Source organism: Ctenocephalides felis, unplaced genomic scaffold (assembly GCF_003426905.1).
Source record: "Ctenocephalides felis isolate EL2017-DRISC unplaced genomic scaffold, ASM342690v1 CF-g0.4_SCAFFOLD_02429, whole genome shotgun sequence".
Lineage (NCBI taxonomy): Eukaryota > Metazoa > Arthropoda > Insecta > Siphonaptera > Pulicidae > Ctenocephalides > Ctenocephalides felis.
The window spans coordinates 115,931-139,739 of NW_020538583.1; the positions used below are offsets into that span (position 1 = coordinate 115,931).

Consider the following 23,809-nt stretch of genomic DNA (forward strand, 5'->3'; position numbering starts at 1 on the left):
ACAAATACCCTCTCCCAAATATTTCAGACGTCTTAGACAAACTAGGCAGATGTTATTATTTTTCAACAATCGATTTAGCATCAGGTTTTCACCAAATTGAAATGCACGAAAAGGACATTGAAAAAACAGCTTTCAGTACAGATGACGGACATTACGAATTTTTACGCATGCCTTTCGGTTTAAAGAACTCCCCAGCCACATTTCAACGCGTAATAAATAACATTCTTAGAGATTACATAGGAAAGATTTGTTTAGTTTATCTTGATGACATAATAATTTATTCAGTTTCACTTAATGAACATATAGATAGTTTAACTAAAATTTTCCAAAGACTTCGGGAAACCAACTTCAAAATTCAACCAGACAAATCCGAATTTCTCAAGAAAGAAACAGCATTTTTAGGCCATATTATTACACCAGACGGAATTAAACCCAATCCTGACAAAATTCAAGCCATTAAAAATTTTCCCATACCTAAGACTCCAAAACAAATAAAAGGCTTCCTTGGACTATTAGGCTATTACAGACGATTTATAAAAGACTTTGCTAAATTAACCAAACCGCTTACTAAATGTTTGAAAAAAGATGTAAAAATTGATTTGAATCCTGAATACATTCAATGTTTCGAAACTTGTAAAAATTTGTTAATTAATGATCCTATCTTACAATATCCTGATTTTTCCAAACCTTTTATCTTAACAACTGACGCTAGCCAATTTGCTATTGGTGCTGTTTTATCACAAGGTGAAATAGGAAAAGACAAACCGATCGCATATGCTTCAAGAACATTAAATGATGCCGAAATAAATTATAGTACCGTAGAAAGAGAACTTCTAGCTATAGTTTGGGCCGTCTGACATTTCAGACCTTATTTATATGGAACTAAATTTAAAATTATTACCGATCATAAACCTTTATCTTGGTTATTTTCACTGAAAAATGCAAACACTAGATTAGTTAGATGGAGGTTGCAACTAGAAGAATTCGATTATGAAATTTGTTATAAAAAGGGCTCCTTAAATACTAATGCAGATGCACTTTCTCGTATTAAATTAGATAATGATAACGACGAATTAAATTTTAATGAAATTATTGATTTTGACACCGATATGCAGTCAATTATAGCACAAGCCGAGATTTCTGAATTACCTGATGTAGATGAATTAGATTCAATTGTAAATGAAATACTTGCCGAACAAGTCCCAGATGATATTAATGTAGATGATAATAATACAGTCCACACGTCACACGAAAATCCTATTCTAGAAATCCCTATATCTTCAAAACCAATAAATTATTATGATAATCAAATTTTTATTAAAATTGTTGATTCACTTTCAAGTAGGCCTAAGACACAAAAAATATTTAATAAAAATAGATTAATTGTTGAAATAAACAGAAATGAAATATCGAAAGAATTAATTAACGTTTTTAAAGAATTTACCACTAGTAATAAGTCTTTTGCGTTGTATGTTGACGATAGCGAATATATTGCTGACATTACAAACGTATTAACTTCTAATTTTACTTATTCAGCGTTTAAATTAGTTATATGTAATAATTTTAAGGAAGATGTTATTGATCCTAACAAACAAAATTTAATAGTTAAAACTATTCATGAAGATTGTTCTAATCATCGAGGAATCAATGAAAATGAGTCCAGAATTAGACAAAAATATTATTGGCCAACAATTCGTAACGATGTTAGTACTTATATTAATAATTGTATTTTATGTTCCACTGAAAAATATGACAGACATCCACCAAAACAAAAATTTTGTATTTCACCAACAGCTTCGAAACCATTTCAAATATTACATTTAGATATTCTTACAATTAATAAACAAAAATTCGTTACTATCATTGACACATTTTCTAAATTTGCACAAGCATATCCTATTGCTTCTAACGTAACACAAAACATAGTTAGAGTTTTAATGTTGTTTATTTCTCATTTTGGTGTTCCTGATACTCTAATAATGGACAACGGTCCTGATTTAAAATCATCAGCATCACAAGAATATTTGAAAATTCATAAAATTAACATACACTATATAACCCCTTTACATACGAACTCAAACGGAGCCATCGAAAGATTTCATTCTACTATCCTTGAACACATACGTATCCTCAAACGCGAAAATAATAACCTTAGTATCCTTGACATTATGCCTTATGCTATAAATGGTTACAATAACTCTATACATTCAGTAACAAAATTGAAACCTTTCGACATTATTTCAGGTCATCTCTCTACGAGATCCCCTTTTGAATAAACCGAAATACTGACAAATTATTTAGAAGATCACAAACAACGAACAAAGTTGATGTATGAAAAAATTTTCGAAAACAATTACAACAATAAAGAAAAAACAATATCGAAACACAACGAAACAAGACAAGATCCATTACATTACAACGAAAATACACGTGCATATTTAAAATCAAATCCGCGAGATAAAACAGCCTCACGTTTCAAACCGATACAAATGCAAAAAGACTTAGCAAACACAATACTTACTGACAAGAACATTACATTACATAAACAAGAACTCAGACGATCAAAAACTAACACTCAGCACATCCCACGTGAACAAGATGTTGTTGTTTCAACTAATGATATTACACCTAGTACTAGCAGCAAACAGTGATCAAAATTTTCTTCAAGAATTAAATACAACTGGAATCTTACCTTTTGAATTAGGAAATGCAAAGTTAATCGAAAAATATCATATTTTTATTCATTATGTTAATACAGATTTGATTAAACAACAGATTACTAATTTGGTTACAGATTTTGATACACTTTTATCTATTTTAAATAATAAACATAACGATTATTTGAGAAGATTAGATTCATACATTTCTTTGACAAATACTATGATTAATGCTATTAAAGATAAATATAATATTAATAGACCGATTAGAAGAATTAAAAGAGGTTTAATTAACGGATTAGGTACCATTATTAAAGAAATTACTGGAAATTTAGACTCACAAGACGCCAAAAGGTATGAAGAAGCAATACGCATTTTAGAAATTAATGATGAAAATTATGCAAAAACTTTGAATAACCAAATGACTTTAAATAACAAATTAATTAAATATTTTAACGAAACATTAATTAATATTAGAGAAAATGATCAAATACTAAATAAGAAATTGAACGATATTAATGATTACTTGAAATATGGCAGTTTTAGCCATAATGAATATTTTATAGCTAAAGATAATTTAGAACAAATTAATTATAGTTTAGTTATTTTAGCAAATATTTTAAACGATTTAGAAATATCATTAGATTTAGCTAAGATGAATTTAGTTCATAACTCAGTAATTAAATTAGATGATTTTAATTTTATGATTAATACTGTAAAGAATTTATACAATGTAGAATCATTACCATTTCCCATAGACGATAGTAATCTTCACAAATATTATAATTTACTTAATATTCAATATTATTACACAGACGAAAAAATCGTTTTTCTTATCAAATTTCCAATCACTTTACCTGAAACCTTTAAACACTATAAATTATACCCAATTCCAAATACAGAAAATAGAGTCATTATTCCACCAAAACCTTTCCTTACATTTGGCAACAATAACTATCAATTTGACGATTCAAATTGCAAAGAAGTTTCAGAAAAATATTTTTGCAATATTAGACACATATTATCAAACGATGAAGAATGTATCATAAAATTACTACAACTAGATAACACTCACATCAAAACATGCAATGAAATTCAAGTCAACATTACACACAATATTATAGAGAAAATAAATAATGCACACTATATTCTTTTACTAAGCACACAATCAAGAATCGATATGATTTGCAATCATCAAGAAGAAACTAAGTTTATTAAAGGAATTTTTCTTTTAAAACTCCCACACTTATGTAAATTCAGCATTGACAAGAAAAACTATTACAATCAAGAGTCGTCTACAGAAGGAAAAGCAATAATTTTACCAAGAATTGATTTAAATTATACAAATACAAAACTATCAGAACCAATCTATTCTATCTCTATCTGTCACGTCATGTCTTCATCTATGTGTATTTTGTATGTTTGTATGTACGTAAGCATTACTCACAACTATATTGCAATCGTAATATGCGAAAATTGTAATTTCTATGATTATGGATTCATGAGATTATTTACAAGTTTATCAGATATTATTAGATGATTAATACTACTATCGATAATTGGTAATGTTACAAGTTACTTTATCTACTGTGTTGCTTTTTTTAATATTGTTTTCCATGCTTAACTTCTCCTGACTTGCATTTCTTCTTCTTTTTCTAATATAACTTTTGTTGCTTTTCTCACAATTAATTTTCTGTGTTACAGGGCATTTATTTATTAAATTATTATTGTAAAGCGTCAACAAATGTTTAATTGTATCTATGAAATGTGACGGTTTCATATATTTATTACCATGCCAGATATTGTTCTTTAATATATTGAAAATAATTCGACGGCAGCATTTGAATACAAATGTGTTCTGTCATTATCTAGCATTAGAACTGACCACAAAGGTATAATTGGAAATATACTTGTCCATTACATAATTTAAAGCAAAAACGATTAGTAAATCCTTCTTTCGGCATAATCTTTTCGGCTTCGCATTTAATATGAAGGAAATCTTTATAAAATAGACTATTTCGTAAAAGATCTCGACATGGTTCACGATCATTTATTTCTGAAACATCAGTATCAGTCAAGATTGTCTTGTTTGATTCTGAGTCATTATTTTCAAATAGATTTATTTCCTTGATCTCTAAATCTATTTGTACATTATAATACTTGCTACCTAAAATCCACACAATATGAGTGAACATTTTTCGAGCATGGTTTAAATCTCTACATCTTCCACCTAAAAGAAAAATAATTGAGCTTACAGCTACAGATATTATTTCCTGATTACCATTTGCAAATTTTTTTGCATGATATGACAGTCTCTTTGTGAAATGACTGCAACATAAATGTAATGTTATGTTTTCTGTAAAAAGTTCAGAACTATTATCATTTAAAAACATATAGCACTTATTAATATAATCAATCAAATTTGTATTATTGCAACCTTGAATTATCGCACGAATGCTTGCATAGCTGTGGCAATCTGATTCTGTTGAGATTAGCTTACTTCTCGAGCACGACCACCGCGGCGGCCTCTGTTGCCATGGAAGCTGCTGCTCCTTGCAGAAGGGAGAAAATTACTTCGCGGTGACTTCCTGCCGCGCTGTGTTTTACCGCCCAGTCTTCCGCGGACTGAGCCGCTCCAACTTGCGGTATCGTCCTGGGACTAAAGTAATAATATTATAACAACTTATAGCTAAGTATATTTACGAATGTATTTACATAATATTATATAAATGCTACATTGCATTATCAAGATAAATTTTAAGACTAACGCCCTCAGTATTTTTGAGTAAATTGTTAAATAACTCAATAAATATATACTATCATACGGCACCGTCTTCCACTCTGCTTTAATCTCTACTTGAATTTTATTTAAAACTTCTCCAACTACCTTGGAGCTCGCAATCTGCCATAAGAAAAATCATAATGAAAAATTGCTTAAATTTGTATATAAGTTCCTTATATATACTTATATATAAGATTTATATTTTTTTGTTGAGACAATTATATTTATATTTATACCTTCATCGTCATTTACAATCGCACATAATGCCACTGCATGTCCCAAATATGTAGTGGTCAAGGCGATGTCCCCGAGACTCTCTGGCCTCGGATTTTCAGTATTAAATCTATCATAGTAAAAAATAGAAATATGTAAGAAATCATAGTAAAAAATAGAAATAAATAAGAATTGGATTTAAATTACTTACATTGTCATTTTTTTCATTCTTGACTTGGTGTGAGTGCCCGTGAACAAAATGAGTACTTCCTCCACAGGTATCTTTTGTAACGTTGAGAATGTCAACTGTTCTGCAGCATTTTTAGTTGAGACTAGAGAAAATGTAATACCATCAACTCGGATTTTCTCGCGAAAACAAAGTTTGTAAGTGTAAAACGAAGGAGTAGTCATTACAAACTCAATTATAAAAGTTAAAAATTAAAAAAAGCATGTACCGTAATTACGTTACGTGTTATTATATCCTATAGTATTCTGTACATATAGAATAGAATAGAACTTTATTAAAATTCAATAGTTACAATTTAAGGGGGTTGTTCTTTTTTTATATTTTTTTGTTTCGGTTTTCAGATTTTTGATATTATGAAAGGTAAAAACCTTAGAATTATTTAAAAAAAAAATCATCTCAATATCTATTTTTTTGAAGAAGTTATAGATATCTATATATCTCTATACGTATGATCCTCTAAAAGCGTTTTTTTATCGTTCCGCGAGCTATTGTATGCCAGCTGCCTTTTTTTCATTGTAATACCTCATGCACATGACCTTTTTAATGTGTCAGCATCTTTGAACACCATGGTGTACTTCGTACATTAAATTAAATAGTGTATTTAGTACATTGTATTAAAAACTTTAAAAGCGTTTTTCTCAAATTGACTTTTTTCAATGCGGTGCCACAAATTAAAAAAAAACTACAAGTCGGATCGACTTGCATTTTTTTTTAATTTGTTCACCACTACAATACCTAGTCCCCCTACCTCAAACAACTTAATAACATTACGCAAAAAATTTTTGCGAACCTTCTCGTCCCAAAACAAAAGCCTTTTTGGACACTTTTTTTTAAATAGCTGCCATTTTTTTCCTTCTAGCTTTTTTTCTTTCATTTTGGTAGGGGGACTGGATTCAAACTTCTTCTTCAACGTAGTTTCGTTTTTTTTTTGTTTCAGGCGATGCGCAACGGATTTATATGTGGCACCGCAAACGAGATCGATTTTGCAATGCCCACCTGGATTTCGCGCCACCATCGATTTGACGCCCCCTGGTTAAAAAATGACGGCGAAACAAAAAAAAATAAAAAATTTCTTAATATTCTATGATTTTGTAATTTTTGTTTAAAAAAAACCGCATGTCTTTATGATAAATACATTTCGAGAAAAACAAAAACAAATACCTTGCATGTTTTGTAACAAAAAAAAGAACAACCCCCTTAAGTCATTTACTATACATAATTATTCTAAAAATTCATTTATAAAATAGTAGGGATTATTTAGTAAATAATTTTTAACAATATTTTCAAAGGTGAATCTGGTTTTGCATCTCCATTCATAAGGTAACTTATTATAGATCTTGGCTCCCAATGTAGTTCTTAGCGATGATTTAAGTTTGATTTTTGAACATATCACTGCATTATTATTCCGCGTATTGTGGTCGTGGACATCATTTCTCAATAAATGATTAGTTTTATCAGCTTGCACCGCAATAGCTTGTTGACAAATATAAATGTTTGTGACAGTCAAAATTTTGTGTTTTATGAATAGCGGCCTGCAGGCTCCCGGGGTGAGACACCTTCTATTGCTCTAACCGCCTTCTTCTGTAGATCCATGACTTTAGAAGTATGTGCACTATGTCCCCAAGCTAATATTCCGTATGAAAGTACAGAATGGAACATAGCAAAGTAGGTTTCCCTGGCACGTTCCTGGTTTATTATGGATCGAATTCTTCTGATGGCATAAATGGCTTTCGAGAGCCTTGCGCATAGCAACTCTATATGTTTGGCCCAGATCAGCAAACTATCCATTGTTAGTCCCAAGTACTTAACTTCACCGCCTTGAAGTTCAACATGTCTTCTACTAGCTGTAAAATTAATAGAAACAGTTTTATTTCTATTCAGAACAATTTTATTGGCGAGGAACCACTCTTCAGTTTGTTTGTAAGCATTTTGCCTCTTTTCATTCATAACTTTTATGTCTTTGCTTGCAACTGCTAGTGCCGTATCGTCTGCGAACTGAGTCGAATGGCAATTTAAGTTGGAGGGCAGTTCATTCACAAATATTAGGAATAGTAGCGGACCTAAAATACTGCATTGGACAATTCCAATATCTGGTACTACATCTGCATTACTAAGCTTATATTGCCAGTCGACGAATTGTTGACGATTTGTGAAGTAGGATTGCATCAGCGTTAACGGAACACCTCTCAGTCCATAATCAAGTTTTTTTAGAATTTTGTGCGGTACACAATCGAATGCTTTACTAAGGTCACAAAACAGAGAATCAGTCATCTTTTTATATTTTACCATATGTACCGTCCTTGCGTTGTCAAACCTTAAATTCTCTGGTCAGTTCGTGTGCCTTCTACCTAACTTTTAAAATGTGGTGCGCACATTGGTGCACATTTAGGTTTCACTCTCGCATCGGAATACGGAATTGCGAGATGTACTATACAATAAAAAAAATCGTTTTGAAGAATTTTATATAATTGTTCAGATTTAAAGTCAAGAATTATTTTTTATCGTGCATTTGTGAACAATTATCATTATGAAATAATTAGGATTACTACAATTACATGTAAGTTTTTACACCATACCACTTTCTTATAAATTAGTTTCAATTAATAGTTTTGATCTGTGTTTCTAAACTTGAGTCCACTGAGGATGACACAAAACGATGCGTCGAAACGTATGGAAACAATAAAAATGTTTTAAAAGTCGAGAGTTTTTTGAAAGTTTATTTATTTAAAATCCATACGTTTCGGCTAGCATCTTAGCCATCATTCAGTGGTAATCAAATTAACTATAAAAATTGAAACTAAATGAGTTATATGTTAGAAATTTCATAGAAAAACAATAATGATAATAAGAAAACACTTACAATTTTGTATCCTAATATAGCATATGAAAACATTATTCAAATCCATTGTATGAGTATGTGCACATTGATAAAATATATATTTTTTAACATCACAAATATTAAAACACACTAATAACCATGATAACTTAACAAGTTGTCGAAGCTATGTATTTACTCTTTGGAGTTTAAGATAGAAATGTCACATTTTTTCCCTAAAGCAGTTTTTAGCATGTGTTTAAATTTTACGGGAAATTTAAAAAGATGGGATCTTGTAATTTTTTAAGAAATTTTGGCGCGCTATTAAGAAACCACGTGTTTGTTTCGTTCAGTCGAAGCGTTTGTTTATGACCCTGTCATTATGCAATTGCAAAAACCACCCCTCAGCAAATCTTCTTTTAATTAGGTTCTCTTCAAAATGTAAAATTTTAGGGTTGAAATAATCTATATTATGGTTTAAATTTTTAATATGCTTAGTTAACATCGTCTTAAATTGCTTCGGATTTTTTTAATTGTTTCTATGTTGATGAAGGGTTTGGCTAGTTTCTCCAATATATAAGAGTTCGCAATTAGAGCAATTTATCTTATATACTTATATAAGTTCCTGAGGCGGTCAAAATTAAACTTAGATTTAATTTTAAAATTGAACTAAGGGTTGGTGTCCCAGAAAATTTTTTATCAGATAGTAGTATGGCATGGTCTGTTAAATTTATTATTGTTGCTTTTTTCATTTTAAGAGGGTGGTATGAGCAGTGGCGGATCCAGCTTCGGCGTCAGGGGGGGGTCATAATTGAAAATTTTTTATAGTCCTCAATGAGTATGTAACAAAATTACTATATATATATATATATATATATATATATATATATATATATATATAAGATAGAGCGGGGCTTCGCGGGTAAAAAGGTCCACCACCTTTGTTGTTAAGGATTTATATATTTAAAAGTGGAAGGAAAAATGTACAACTAGTTATCACCCTGATTCTTACGACGTTAAAAGAAGCATTTTACAAGAGATAAATTAAATAAATATTTATTTCAACTTTGCTGGTGAATATTTTGGACAAAATATCAAATTAAGGTTATATATAAAGTTATCTCTGTAAAAATGTATCTATAAAATTCATATTTTTCATTGGTTGAATAATGTAGCTAAACCCCTTTAAAATTAAAAATAGTAAATTGGATTGTTTGTCCTCTCGCCGTCCGATTTTACTCCGTCTATGGGGTAAAAAAGACCAAGTGACAAATTTTTAAAAAACAGAAAAAAAAACACATTTTTACAGTGATGAATTAGCTGGAAGTTGGACTAAAACATAGTCAGATGCTTTTTATTTGATGTGTCCTATTGGTTGTTATGTTTTTTGTTTAGTTTTCATAATATAATTGCTCAAAGTTAAATTGGACCCGCGTAACCTTATATATGTGTATTTTTTAAAAATAATCTGCGTCTTTGACGTGAGTCAAATTTTGACCTTTCCTCGACGTTTTCTCGTCTGAACCGATGTTAAAATTTAAAAACTATAAAATTAAACTGGATAAGCGCTTGCGTTGATTAGTTTTTTGAGAAAATTGGTCGATCCGTTTCTTTACTATTGGCAGAAAAGTGCTAAAATTATCGTCCATGTTTTTGTCAAAAATTCTTAGCCGTTTTTGCTCAAACTATTCGATTGATATCATTTGTAAATAAATGGTTTCTGGCGAAGATCGGTCAAGTCGTTTCTTTTTCATAATAGGCTGTCATTTTTTTGCGATTTAAGTGAAACTTTACATGGCGATAGAGTTTCTGCTCTAAATGAACGTACTAAACTAGGCCTGCGACAAGTGGTTTACTTATGATAATTAAAGTTTTGGATTATTTTCCATCAATGTGTATTATTCAAACCATTTTTCAAAAATCACTACTATATTTGAAAAAAATTGCAATAGTTTCTCACTTCAAAATGGTTTACAGCGATGGACAAAACGTGGACAAAAAAATGCGGACATACAAAATACACACACACACACATATCAATTTTTTCTGAGGTATACCAAAGTATTCAGATATCTTCAAAACGTCGAGAAATGCAAAAAAATTCATTCAAATCTAAAATGATTTTTTGCATTTCTCGACGTTTTGAAGATATCTGAACACTTTGGCATACCTCAGAAAAAATAGATGTGCGTGTGTGTGTGTTTTGTATGTCCGCATTTTTTTGTCCACGTTTTAGGGCGCACATATCAACCGATTTGAATGGTTCAAAAAACTATCGATTCCTATTGATAGGAAGATGAGCTGATTAGTTTTTGGCGAAGGCATGTCCAGCAGTTACGGAGATAAAGAGCAAAGAGTGCAGAAAATAGAAATCGAGGTTTTGAGAGAACGGAGCATCCGATTTGAATGACATAAAAAACATCCATATGTATCCAAAACAACAATTTGTAATGATTGGGAGAAGATATGATTAGTTTTTGGCAAAGGCAGGTCCAGCCATTTCGAAGATACAGAGACAAATGTGCAAAAAATGGTAGTTTTTGAGAGAACTGAGCGACCGATTTGAATGATTCAAAAAACTTTCTGCTTGTTTTGACAAAATAATTGCCTTTGAAAAAAAATTGTTTCAATTTTTTTATTTCAATTTTTTTTTGTATATCGAAAATAATTCAGATTTTAATTTTAATTCTGACTTAAGTTTAAAACTTATATACTTTAAATAAATAGTTTTAACTTTGCAATTCAGTTTATATAATTTTTATAAATATTGGACATTGTTACAGTATTTTTAACAATCTATTTGAAAACATTTAATATTCCTCGAACATTTCGTTACGGTGCGGGTAGTTTCAGCAATTTGCCTTAAGGCACGATGCCATACACCACTATTTTATATGTTGATTAAGTCGTATATTAATAGGATTACTGAAAGTTCATGCATAAAGGCCACTCACAATCAGTTTATTTTTTTGATTTTTGAATGAATTTTTTTTCCTAAACTGTAATAAAACATATATTCGCAATACGATTAGAAAATCCTTAAATTTTAGGGTTTTTGATTCCGCCATTCGTCTACAATCAGTTAAATATTCGAGTTGTAAAATATGTTTGGTACAAAATACATAAATAAGATCATTATGAAGTAATTTTGTTGTTGAATTAGTGTTTTATCTAAGTCCTAAAAGAGGCTCAGGGGGGGGTCATGACCCCCGTGACCCCCCCCCCTGGATCCGCCACTGGGTATGAGTGGTAATTTATGTATCGCCCGGAGCTAGTTGGTTTCTGGTACCAGTTAGTAATTAGTCGGTGGTCATTTGTAATTCCACAGTAAATTGTAGTTTTTTATTAAAATTGTTAAAATTATCAGTAACTATGTTAATGTCTTCTTCCGGAATACAAGTAATAATATCGTCTACGTAGCGGTAATAAAAGATTTGTTTATTATAATTTTTAAATATTTTGTTTTCTAGTAGTTGCAAGGAAATTTCTACTAATGAGGAAGATGCGGGCTATCCCATTGGGGTGCCCAAAATTTGGTAATGAAAGCATCTATAATATATATATATATATATATATATATATATATATATATATATATAAATTAAAAATTGCCAGTTTCTTTATTTTTCGTTGCCATTTCGCGATTTTTCTCTTCAAATAATTTCATATATTTTGTACCATATCAGATTCCATTTTTTTCGCCCATCTTTCTTTCCACCATTTCAACATCATTCACCGTCTTTAAAGGGAAGATAGTATCAAAAACATTCGCTTCATTTTTGGGTAATGTACGGTGTTTCAGATTGTTTTGGTCGCTGATGTCCCCTTCCAAGAGTATCAAACGCTTCAATATTAAATCAAATCAAATCAAAATTATAATATGTATATTGTATTAAACAATATGATAATATACCTTGCACTGCAATCATCTAAGGGCAAGTATGTGGGCAGCTTTCTGAAATCAAATTGTTGTAATTAGAAAGTCTGTTTAATTTACTAACATGAGCACAAGCTTCTGTTATCAATTACCTTTAGCAGCAACAACATGTTCGTCATGTAACACCTCTATCACGTCATGCCTTCTTGTAATATCTTAAGGAGCTACAATAAAAACAAAAAATACCATTGAATTTAAAAAATACATTTGATAATGACTAAAATCATTAAGCTTCAGTATTCAATTACTTTCAACAGCACCAACATCTTCTTCCTCAAATACCTCCTCTATCTCGTTCTCCTTTGTTTTATTAGTTGGAGGAGCTACAAAAAAATTACCATTGAATTTGAAAAACACGTTTCATTAAGACTAAAATCATTAAGCTAAAGTATTCAATTCAATTACTTTTAATAGCAGCAAAATTCTCTTCCTCAAACACATCCTGTACCTCAGCCTCCTTTGTTTTATTAACTTGAAGAGCTGCAATAAAAACAAAAATTACTATTAAATTTGAAAAATACTTACATTTGATAAAAACTAAAAACATTACTTGTAATTGATTCAACCTCCTGACCCTCTGAACGCCTCTTCTCTCTAATTAACTTCGGTGCTACAATGAAAGCAAATAACACCTAATTTGTAACATGTAAAATGTGAGTAAGTCTATTGCACTACAATTTTACCTGTTATGGCCTCAATCCTTGACTCGATCAATGCTAACGAATCGCCCGCTTTATTCCTCATGCCCTTACCCAGCAGCTCCTCTGATGAGGTGTAATCCTCATCACCAGCAGGCTTGGGTGCTGACTCATAGCTGTCAAAAAGTATTAAAAGTTTATTTTTCTTTATTGAATTACAATCTGTCTTTACAAAAAGGAAGGCATTCTGTAATTTCGATGATATATGAAATATTAAACCTTAGATTTAAAAGGTTACCCAGTAGTAAGCCTTTTCAATTTTGATATATTGAATTTAAATATTGTGATTATATAGAGAAAACTTAAAAATAAAATGATCTATGAGGTAAATAATTATAAATTGTGAATTATGACAACAAACAAAAAAAAGACATAACTAATGAACTAAACATAATAAAAATAAATAAAAATATAATTGAACAACTAAATAAATAGTACTGGTAATTAGAATGAATATATTATATATTATGTGGAGGGGTCAATGTGGCGGATCCGTCGAGGGGGCGTTTTCTTTTTAGCCGTTCGATGCCGTGCGACTTCAATAAATTCTTGGCCAGAATATTAGGATGGTTTTGTACTCTGCTCTTATATTTTTTACTAATTAATTTAATTTCTTCATCAATAGTGTTTATGTTTAGGTCTTGATGGAATAACCAGTTTAGTGTGTATTTGGGGGCGTTTAGTATTTGTTTCAAAAATTTGTTTTGGAATCTTTGTATAATTGCAATATTAGATTTACGCGCTGTTCCCCAGAGTTGAAGTCCATAAGTCCATATGGGTTTAAAAACTACTTTGTACATCAGCAGTTTATTCCACGTACTTAAGCGCGATTTTCTATTCAGTAGCCAATAAAATTTTCTTCTTGTTGTTTCGAGTTGTTGGCGCTTTTTCAGTATATGGTGTTTCCACGTTAATTTAGAGTCCAAGTGCAACCCCAGATACTTAACGACATTTGACTGCGGAAGCATTTGATTAAAAAGTTGAACTGTAGGACATGAAGTATTAAAAGATGTACAATGAATTAACACGTTAACTGCCGTGTCACCCATATTCGGGTGACAGCAAAAGTTCTCATCAGGCCACGTCACCCGCCTTCGGGTGACAGCGAGAGTTCTCATCAGGCCACATCACCCGTATTCGGGTGACAGCAAGAGTTCTCATCAGGCCACGTCGGGTGACTCCTTCCAAAGAATTTCCGAACATATTTAGATAAATATATGACAGGAGATAATAATACTGTTGAATTCTTTTAAAAATCGTTTATTAACAAAATTATTTACAGTGCAAAATATTGACTGCAAAGTTGCGGTTGACCAGGGCAGTTTGGACAAAAAGTAGTGGGTTTTCTGAGATTTGGTCGTACCTTTGATCGTTACAGTTCTTCTCTTTTATTTGCGTAACACCGCTTGCATGCGCGTCTAAGGCTTTTTCCCAAATTATTTCTGCGAACGGCGATGCAATGCGTATTTCGTCGAACAGAAGGCAGTGTTAAATCTTCATTCAGTCCTAGTAACTTTGCAGCAATCAGTTCTCTGAATCGTCTAATATTTACAGTTTTCTTTGTCGCAATTTTGTAAACGACCAAAGCGTTTACAATTGATGTCCCCAGTAGAAGTTCAACATCAAGCTTCCTATACCACTTGATTCCTTTCCTCATCGTCGAAGGATAGGAAACCATTTGGTCTGAATAATCTATACCACATTTACCCTTCTTATATTCGAGGACGGCCAGAGGTTTGAGTCTTGGGGATGGCTGCTGGCTTGAAGAAGCAGTATGAATGTTTTTCGTGCTTTGTGTCATGATAGGAGCGTGTTTTATAGATAATATTCTCACGTTACGTGTGTCTCTCCATTTGAGTATCACAATCCCGTTATTATCCTCTTTAGCTACAATTTCTCCCCTTCTTAGTTTGCAATTAAGAACATCTTTTGGTATAGATTTCTTATTATGTCTAAGTGTTCTAACTACATGAGTCTTGCGTCTTAGGCATGATATAGCTAACTCATAACTTGTATAAAAATTGTCAATATACAATGTTCTTCAACATTCACTTTGTTGAACTGGAGCTTCCCCAGTATCATCAACGTTGCTTTCTTCTTCCACGACCAAATCTCGTAACATCTCGTCAATAGTATCTTCATAATATTCATTATCACTAAGATTGCATTTATCCGAACCGTATAAAAATCTGATGATATGATAGGATTTACTTTTCTTCTTTTGGGCAATCTGATTACTTCCTCACCGCTGCTATCCGAGTTTGAGCAACTAGCGTGACTAATCTTCCTTTCACTGCGATATGAATCACTGCACACTGACTTTTTCATCTTTCTCTTCACTATTGAAAAATTATTGGCAGAGATATTAGTTGTACTACTCAGTACACGGCAAAGATTACAACTGCTCGTGCAGAGTAATAACGTGATAAATGAGGATCGTAATAGATATCGGGGTGAGAGTAGTGAAAGAAATGTAAAGAGACATGCGGTAGCAGAGCACGCATCTTACAGTGGCACGGGTGGCCTGACGGGGATTTTGTTGTAAACACGCGTGGCAGTCAACGTGTTAAAGAAGATGATTGCTTTTACTCTTACAGTTAGTCTTTTTTTTGTTAGTAAATAATATTCTCACCATAAAACCCAACTAATTTTATTGATACTTGATTCCATGTATATCGTGGCTCTGCACGTTTCATTATTGAACCGGTAGGTTTTTTTTGAAAGGCCACCAGCACTTGCTGTACGAACCATCATTGCCAATAATCAACCAATTACTCGGAATCTCCGTGTAGAAGTTAGATTTGTCAACAATGACAGCAAATGGTTTTATTCTACAAATAAAACAGTGAAAGCATAGGTATCTAATATTATATACATATTCTGGAATCACGAAGTTTTTAATTAACTTACCCCAACTGACTACTATTAAGTTTAACTCACAATAACTGCACACGATAAATAAATCTCAACTAACCTTCACTCCGGGATGCGTCACAAAGAATGTATTATTTACACTGCTTCAAACCGTGTTGTTTTGGCGTGAACTTACTTATGTTGGTGCATGTCTACCAACCTTAGGTAACATGTAGTGAAACAACTATTAAAAGCAGAAGTGATTTAAATTTAAATCAAGAGTTTTCCAGTAATATACCGGACAAAAACATCAGAAATAGAGAAGATTGCAATTAAATTATATTCTATAAGTAATATAGCTCCAAATAACTGTTGTATAACAACCGAGAATAAAATAGTTTTAATAAATAAAATTTGTGATGTTATGTTCGGAAGCGACGATGACAAAACCATTATTTTCAAAACCATTTTACTCAAAACTATTTAATATTCATGTTTTTGACCCAAAAATTATGAATAATGTGACAATATCTGTGAAGGAAATAAAACAAAAATGTGTAATTGTGCCATATGCAACTGAGTCCAATTATGTGGCTATTCCTTTACTGCAACAGTAATTTGTATTTTTGGAACTAAAGTTCTTAATCTTTAAGTAAATATATTTATAAATAAATAAATAATGTTAATGAAAGTAAATATATATGTTTATAAATGTATTAAATCTTTCAAAGTTTTTCAAAAATTCTCAAATCATCTGTAGGTTTCAAATTGTTAATACTGTTGATACTATTGAAAAATTAGTTGGGAGTAGAATTTTGCCTCGAGGGAAGTTGCTTGAACTTCGCGGCATATGTAAATAATCGATCTTTAGTAAGACATTATTATATTAATTTTAGTAAGACATTATAAGTAAACTCATTTGCTGTAGAGCAGTGGTTCCCAACCTGGGGGTAATTACCCCCGCAGGGGTAAAACAGAGATTCTAGAGAGGTAACAAGGAATGGCACGAAATAGTATTAACACACTATAGGCGGGCAGCGTAAAATTACGTTCTGCGAGGACTGCTGCTTATCGGCGGGCAAGGTATTATTACGCTTTGAATAGACTAACTTTAAAAGCGGGTCAAAATACATTTATTTGATCGGTTTGCATATGATATTTGGTACTTTTTTCTAGATTCAATTAGATTTCTAGATTTACGTACTGAAAGACTTTTGGAATAAGAATAAGGATAAGAAACAATATGTTTTATCTTCAAGTTTCTTTTGATGCAAGCTACTCGCAATTTGTTTTGTAGATAAATATGCAAAATTTACAACAATAAAAGGGTGTTCAATATATATTTTATCAAATATTTCAGTTATTAGTCAGATTTGTATAGTTCAACTTTTTTTTACATTGTTACTTGCAATAATAAAATAATGGCATCGGACAGCGATAGTAAAGTTTGCGCCGATAATTTATCACAAATTGGAAGTGATTTTGATATCACTGATTTTGGTAGTGTATGTGAGAGTGATGAAGATTTTTTTCATCCTAGAACACGTAGAGTTTTACCGATTATTTCCAGAGATTCTGAAAATAGTGACAATGAAGAAGTGGAGTGGTCAGAATTTGACAATCCTCCAATTATTGAATCATTTTTAGGTCAAAGTTGTTTTGGAACCAAATAGTGTAATTGAAGTGGTTCAGCTATTTTTGCTATTTGGGTCCCAGCACGTCTTTATAAGGGTGATTTTTTCCATAAATTTCACCCATGTAAAAAGTGGTTTATATATCTACCGTACGTTAAATTTTTTAGTTATAGCTAACCTATATATAGTAATGAGCGGAAAATCAAGAATAAAAATTTTTGCATTTTCTACGGTTTGGAGGTTTCTGAACATTTTAGCATACCTCAGAAAAAATGGATGTGTTATGTGTGTGCGTGTGTGTTTTTGGTGGCCGCATTTTTTCGTTCACGTTTTCGGGCGCACGGATCAACCGATTTAAATGGTTCAAAAAACATTCGATTCTATTGCTATGAAGATGTGCTGATTAGTTTTTGGCAAAGGCAGGTCCAGTAGTTACGGAGATAAAGAGCAAAGAGTGCAGAAAATAGAAATCGAGTTTTTGAGAGAACAGAGCATCGGATTTGAATGATCTAAAAACATTCAATTAGTAATGATTGGGAGAAGTGGTGATCAGTTTTTGGCAAAGGCAGGTTCAGCCATTTCAAAGATACGGAGCTAAATGTAGACAAAATGTCAGTTTTTGAGAGAAATAAGCATCCGAATTGAATGATTCAAAAAACACTTTGATTATGTTGACGAAACAATTGCTTTAGGAAAAAAATATTTCATTCAATACTCAATATTCCTCGAACATTTCGTTACGATACAGGAAGTTTCAGCAATTTGCCTTAAGGTACGATGCCATAAGCCACTAGATTTTGTTAGTTTTATGTTTAATTATGCATTAATTAAATACATTTTTTATAGTTCAAAACAACCAGACGGTTTTTTTAAAAAACAGAAAAAGAGTTATAAAAAAGTGTGTTTAATGTGACAGCCAGTTGTGTTCATGCGAGGCGACGGAAAGAGCACTCGTGTTACTCGCGATTTGCCCGCTACACATATCAGTTTGGTCCGATGAGTAATTTTACGGGGCCCGCCTATAGTGTGTTAAAATATCAGTAAACAAAATAATAGTACGGTAAACGAAATAAAGGAAAGTCCTATGTTTGCGCTGCAAGTGGACGAGTTCACAGAAGTTAATTCGTGTTTACAATTATTGATGTTTACACGATACTTTAAAGATGACGATGTAAAGGAGGAATATTTGTTCTGCAAGTCTTTGTCCACTACTACTCGCGGCGAAGACGTATTTCAAACGCTAAAAGAGTTTATTGAGGAAAATGGCCTGATACACCATTTCGCTTTGGCTGTGAAAACGCTTTCACCAGATTTGCTAAACACGTTGTAAAAATTGTTAATCATATTCGAGCCAGCGCTACTACTCAAGATTATTCAAAGTTTTATGCGATGTAGTTGGAGCTATATTTAATGCTCTTTTGTACCATACAGACAGGGCCGGTCGTGGCGTCCTTGGCGCCTGCATGCAACTTTTTTTCTAGCGCTCGCCTCCCCCTATTAATTCTAAATGTTTTAACAGTTTGTCATTGAAATTATATAAATATTTACATATTTTTTAATAATTAATTTTTAATTATTCTGGATTCAGTATACAAAAAATTAGATATAATCTAAAAGCGTATAAAATACATTGATTTTAAATTTATTTAGAAAATCGAGGAAATTCGCGGGTTGATTATATAATCAAATATTTTTCTTATTTATTATGCAATTCATTCTATTGAACAACTCATGCCAGGAGTGTTAAAAAAAACTAGATTATCATTTTCAATCATAATACTCGTATTTCATGTTGGATTTTATAAAGCAAAGTTGCAAAGGGTTTACGAATTGCGAGAAGAAATTGGATTGTTTCTTGAAAATCAGAGAACACAAAAAGAAGAAGAATATTTTGCAAAAATTAAAGACCAAACATTTGTTCTATAAATGGAAATGGATAATAAACATATTTTCGTTCAAATTTGTGTGGTTTTACTTATTTTAAATTAGTTAGGGGTAAACTCAATTGCCATACTTGTTTACAGGGGTAGTGACATTGAAAAGGTTGAAAACCACTGATGTAGAGCATCAAAATGTGAGGAAATTTTTCAGTTTAACCACTTTACACTTTACAAATACCTATTCCAAATTTGGTCTCATTCTACCCGGAATGACTAGCAACGTTGAAAAAACTTAAAATCTTACCGAAGCAGGTAAGTTAAAAATGAGATCAATCGACTTTGTAACTCCCGATATACATTGCGCGTATATTGCACTTACTTAACATTTGTTATGTAACTTTGCAACAAGTTTCATTACGGAAACTTGTAGTGTTCACTGGGTAGTGGTACAAACTACAAGCGGTACTATTGGAGACGTAGCCAGTTTAAGTTCGGTTTTTCAATTTAATATCTGACCTCGTAATGCAAATATATCTTGAAAAACTTTTTTGCAATTGTTTTGTTGAGAATGAATTATTAGGGTATTATGGAATAAAATAAAATAAGAAAATGTACGAAAAACATAACCTGAAAAATGGTAACTATCTAATAAATTATAAATTATATTTAATTTGAATAATATTGTATCTTGTGTTTTCCTTTGGTAGAGTTTTGCATGGCAATCGATCACATAAAAGCATAACTCGTGTTCCAGAAAATCGAGGAAATGATTTGCGATTGTTTTTTTTCTTAATTTATAAATATACTTATATGTGCCACTATTTGAGCTTTCACTTACGGATACTCTCGGATATTAAATAGTTTAGTTGTATGTGCTACTATTTGAACATACATAATTTTATTTGTTTATGAGTTTCTTGTTGAACAAAAATTAATCTTAAAGATCTGCGCATCATTTCAAGTACAAAAAACTATTCAAATTAAGTATTGTATTGTTGATGTAAAGTGTCGGTAGTTTAAATTATGTTTTTTATATTAAATATGTGTTATCTTTGAATATGTAAAATTTGTTCAAATGTATAGGATTTGGATAGAAATTTTAATTTCTGAATGCTAACAAAACAAATTGGGAAATATAAAATAACAGGATAAATATAAGATTATGGTGATAGTAGCGTTAAAAATAAAATAATATGGTAATAATGAAAAATTACGTCGATGAAACAAAATATAATGGACTATTATAATTAATGGACGAAATATAATTAAAGTAAAAACGCTGTTATTAATTATATCAAAACAGTTAAGAAAAGAATTTATAGATATAATTATCTTAATTTATCAGCAATAGATCGTGAAAGTGGGTTAATACTAATAACGACTGATAATATCATGATATCAAATTGCTATTTTATAGCCTCCACATGAAGAACAAATAAGTATTATTGGAAGTGAAACAATTTAAATGTTTAGTCATATTATTTCAATGCGAAATAAAGTCTGAATATGATATAAAGCAAATTATGCATAGTTTTGTTTCTACATGAAATAACATGAATGAAAAAAGTCAAACTTAGCGCAGACAAATATGTACATAATATGAGAAGTTCATGATAATATACGATATTTGTACAATTTACAACAATATATGTATATAATAATTATATCAAATAAGATGGGATCAGAACATTAATCTCGAGATTTTTAAAATTTTGGACTATTCGTTTAGAATACCCAGATTCAGATGCGATAATGCCCAGAGGAAACGGATTTTTAATGACCATTGTGATACTACTAATACTAATAATTGGATTGATACGCCAGACTGACGACTGTCTTGAAACATCTGTTTTGTAGAAAATTTTGCGAAGCTTTCAATCTAGTCAAAGACCTTCAAATTTATCTTACTGATTGTGAAAATAGTTTTTGACCAAATAGAAAGAGCATAGGCATTAAAGATTATTGATTTTCACGTGTTAAAAAAGTGGTAGTCTTAGTTTAGTCGGCGGAATTTTAACACATTCAATGGACTTTGAGGTATTCTATATCGGTGACAATCACAATCAAAAATATTAGCTAAAATGAAATTGGCTTCCATACATAATCATTTAACCATGGATCAAGTGGTATAATTTATTGGCAAACGAAGATATTTTAATTCTTGCCGAAATAATTCAGTCGTGAATATTGATTTGCTAAGTTATGATGCCAAAATTTTGGAACCTTCATCTGACTTACCTGATCTGAGACAAGTTATTTCCAATCTTCGATAAATTATTTATTTGTTTAACATATATCACTAAAATTGTGAAGTCATATGATGGAAATGGAGACATGAGATGCAGCACGGATATTATAAAAATAAAAAGTGAGGCTGAATAAAATCGATCTCGTACCCACTCCACGATATTTAAAACCGATATTAACAATTTGTATTGACAATTGCAAATATTGAGAAAATTTTGGAGGATAATTAATTACTATTAACTCATGCAATAAAATACATTTAACTAATTTTTAATATTCAACAGGCAACACATCATGAAATGCGTAAAATGTAATAGTATTGTCTTTGTTTTTGACCAATATTTCTAATTGGTCTAAATCTAAGAAAACAACAGACTTTCAAATACATATCAACAATACATACAAATTAATATATCAATATAGTAATTTGAATGTAAAATTATATAAATCAATTTAATAATATAATTTCAATCATTATATATGATAATATAAGAGCAGATATTATCTCTTTGGTAGATATAGGTAAAACAAAGTATTTCGTCTTATTTATAATTATACATCAATTATACATTATATATCACATGTATCTACTTACCACTATATTTTATATACACATATATTGCGCGGCATAAGATTTATTTTTGAGCATACAAGGCGCTGCACATTTTGTAGTAGGTGAAGTTTTGATTTTTATATTATTATATGTATTAGATACAAAATTACTTTATCGATATTTTTTGGTTCTTTATACATTCCATTTTTTGTATTATTTTAATCTAGATTTATTTTCTTTTTGTGTTGTTTGTGCCATGCAAACTCTAGTGGAATATTTTATTTTTAATATCTGAACGATTTATAAATACCATTCTTCCAACAAGTGCACTACTTTTATTTTAATTTCATCTTTCACATGAAATTTCCCAAATGAAAAAGAACTTTCCCACGAAACTGCTGATCGGTATATATTTTAAATTCACAGTTAGTTATATTCATGTTAAACTCTATTTGAAGAGAGCGTACTGATTCAATATAAGTTTCCTCTAAGCAGGTTTTTAAATCTTCAAATAGAGTTTAACAAATGCAAACAGGGACAAAACGAGACTGTAAAAAACTTTTATTTTAGGCTACAAATGAATGTTTTGTATTGTGTGATTTGCATAGCCCTACCTTCTAGTTTAACGTGTAAAATAAATTTTAATAGTGCTTTATGCTCAGTTGGATCTATACTTTCAAAAACATAAGTACAAGTATGCAGAAATTCGTTTAAATTATTCTGATTCGGTTCATCAAAAGTTTAACAATATTTGTGGCTCTTTGTAAGGATAAAACTGTTGTGGGAGCCATGTCCCATATGTTTTGATTGTTCAAATCAAAATGTAATGAAAGGTAAAGATGATTTTAATGAAGGTAAAGATGAAAACTTAGGATTTGTACGGGATTGGGGAGTGACGTCTACTTCACTATTAAAAACTGCGCTAACCAAATCTAAATTACTACTGTCGCCTGAATTAAATGAAACGCAATTCTCAAATATGGACTCTGTTGATCTGTTAATAACACGTTCTTGCGGCAGTACAAAGTCGGTTGTAGTACGTATTCTCCACATCAATCAATCAACACTAACTTATAATAAAAGAGTTAGTTACAAGCATAAAAATGTGCGAACTATAAAAAATTTCTATTCTAAACTTTAAAATCACAAAAATAATGACTGAGCTTTCAAGCGAGGTATAAAGAAAATAAACTTTGCAAAATATAAGTTTTTCCTAACATTTGTCAGTCAATCATTGATTATAGCCTTCGGCTGTCAGATGCAGATAATCATACATCATTTCTCTTGCTATGA

The 23,809-nt window shown here is 31.0% G+C and overlaps 1 protein-coding gene across 1 annotated transcript; it reads right to left on the reverse strand.

The window, feature by feature from the left end:
• Window positions 1-7,417: 7,417 nt before the first annotated feature.
• LOC113380862 lies at window positions 7,418-8,170 on the reverse strand. Its single transcript, XM_026619927.1, has one exon. It carries the CDS (start codon window positions 8,168-8,170, stop codon window positions 7,418-7,420), a length of 753 nt encoding a protein of 250 aa, XP_026475712.1.
• Window positions 8,171-23,809: the final 15,639 nt, after the last annotated feature.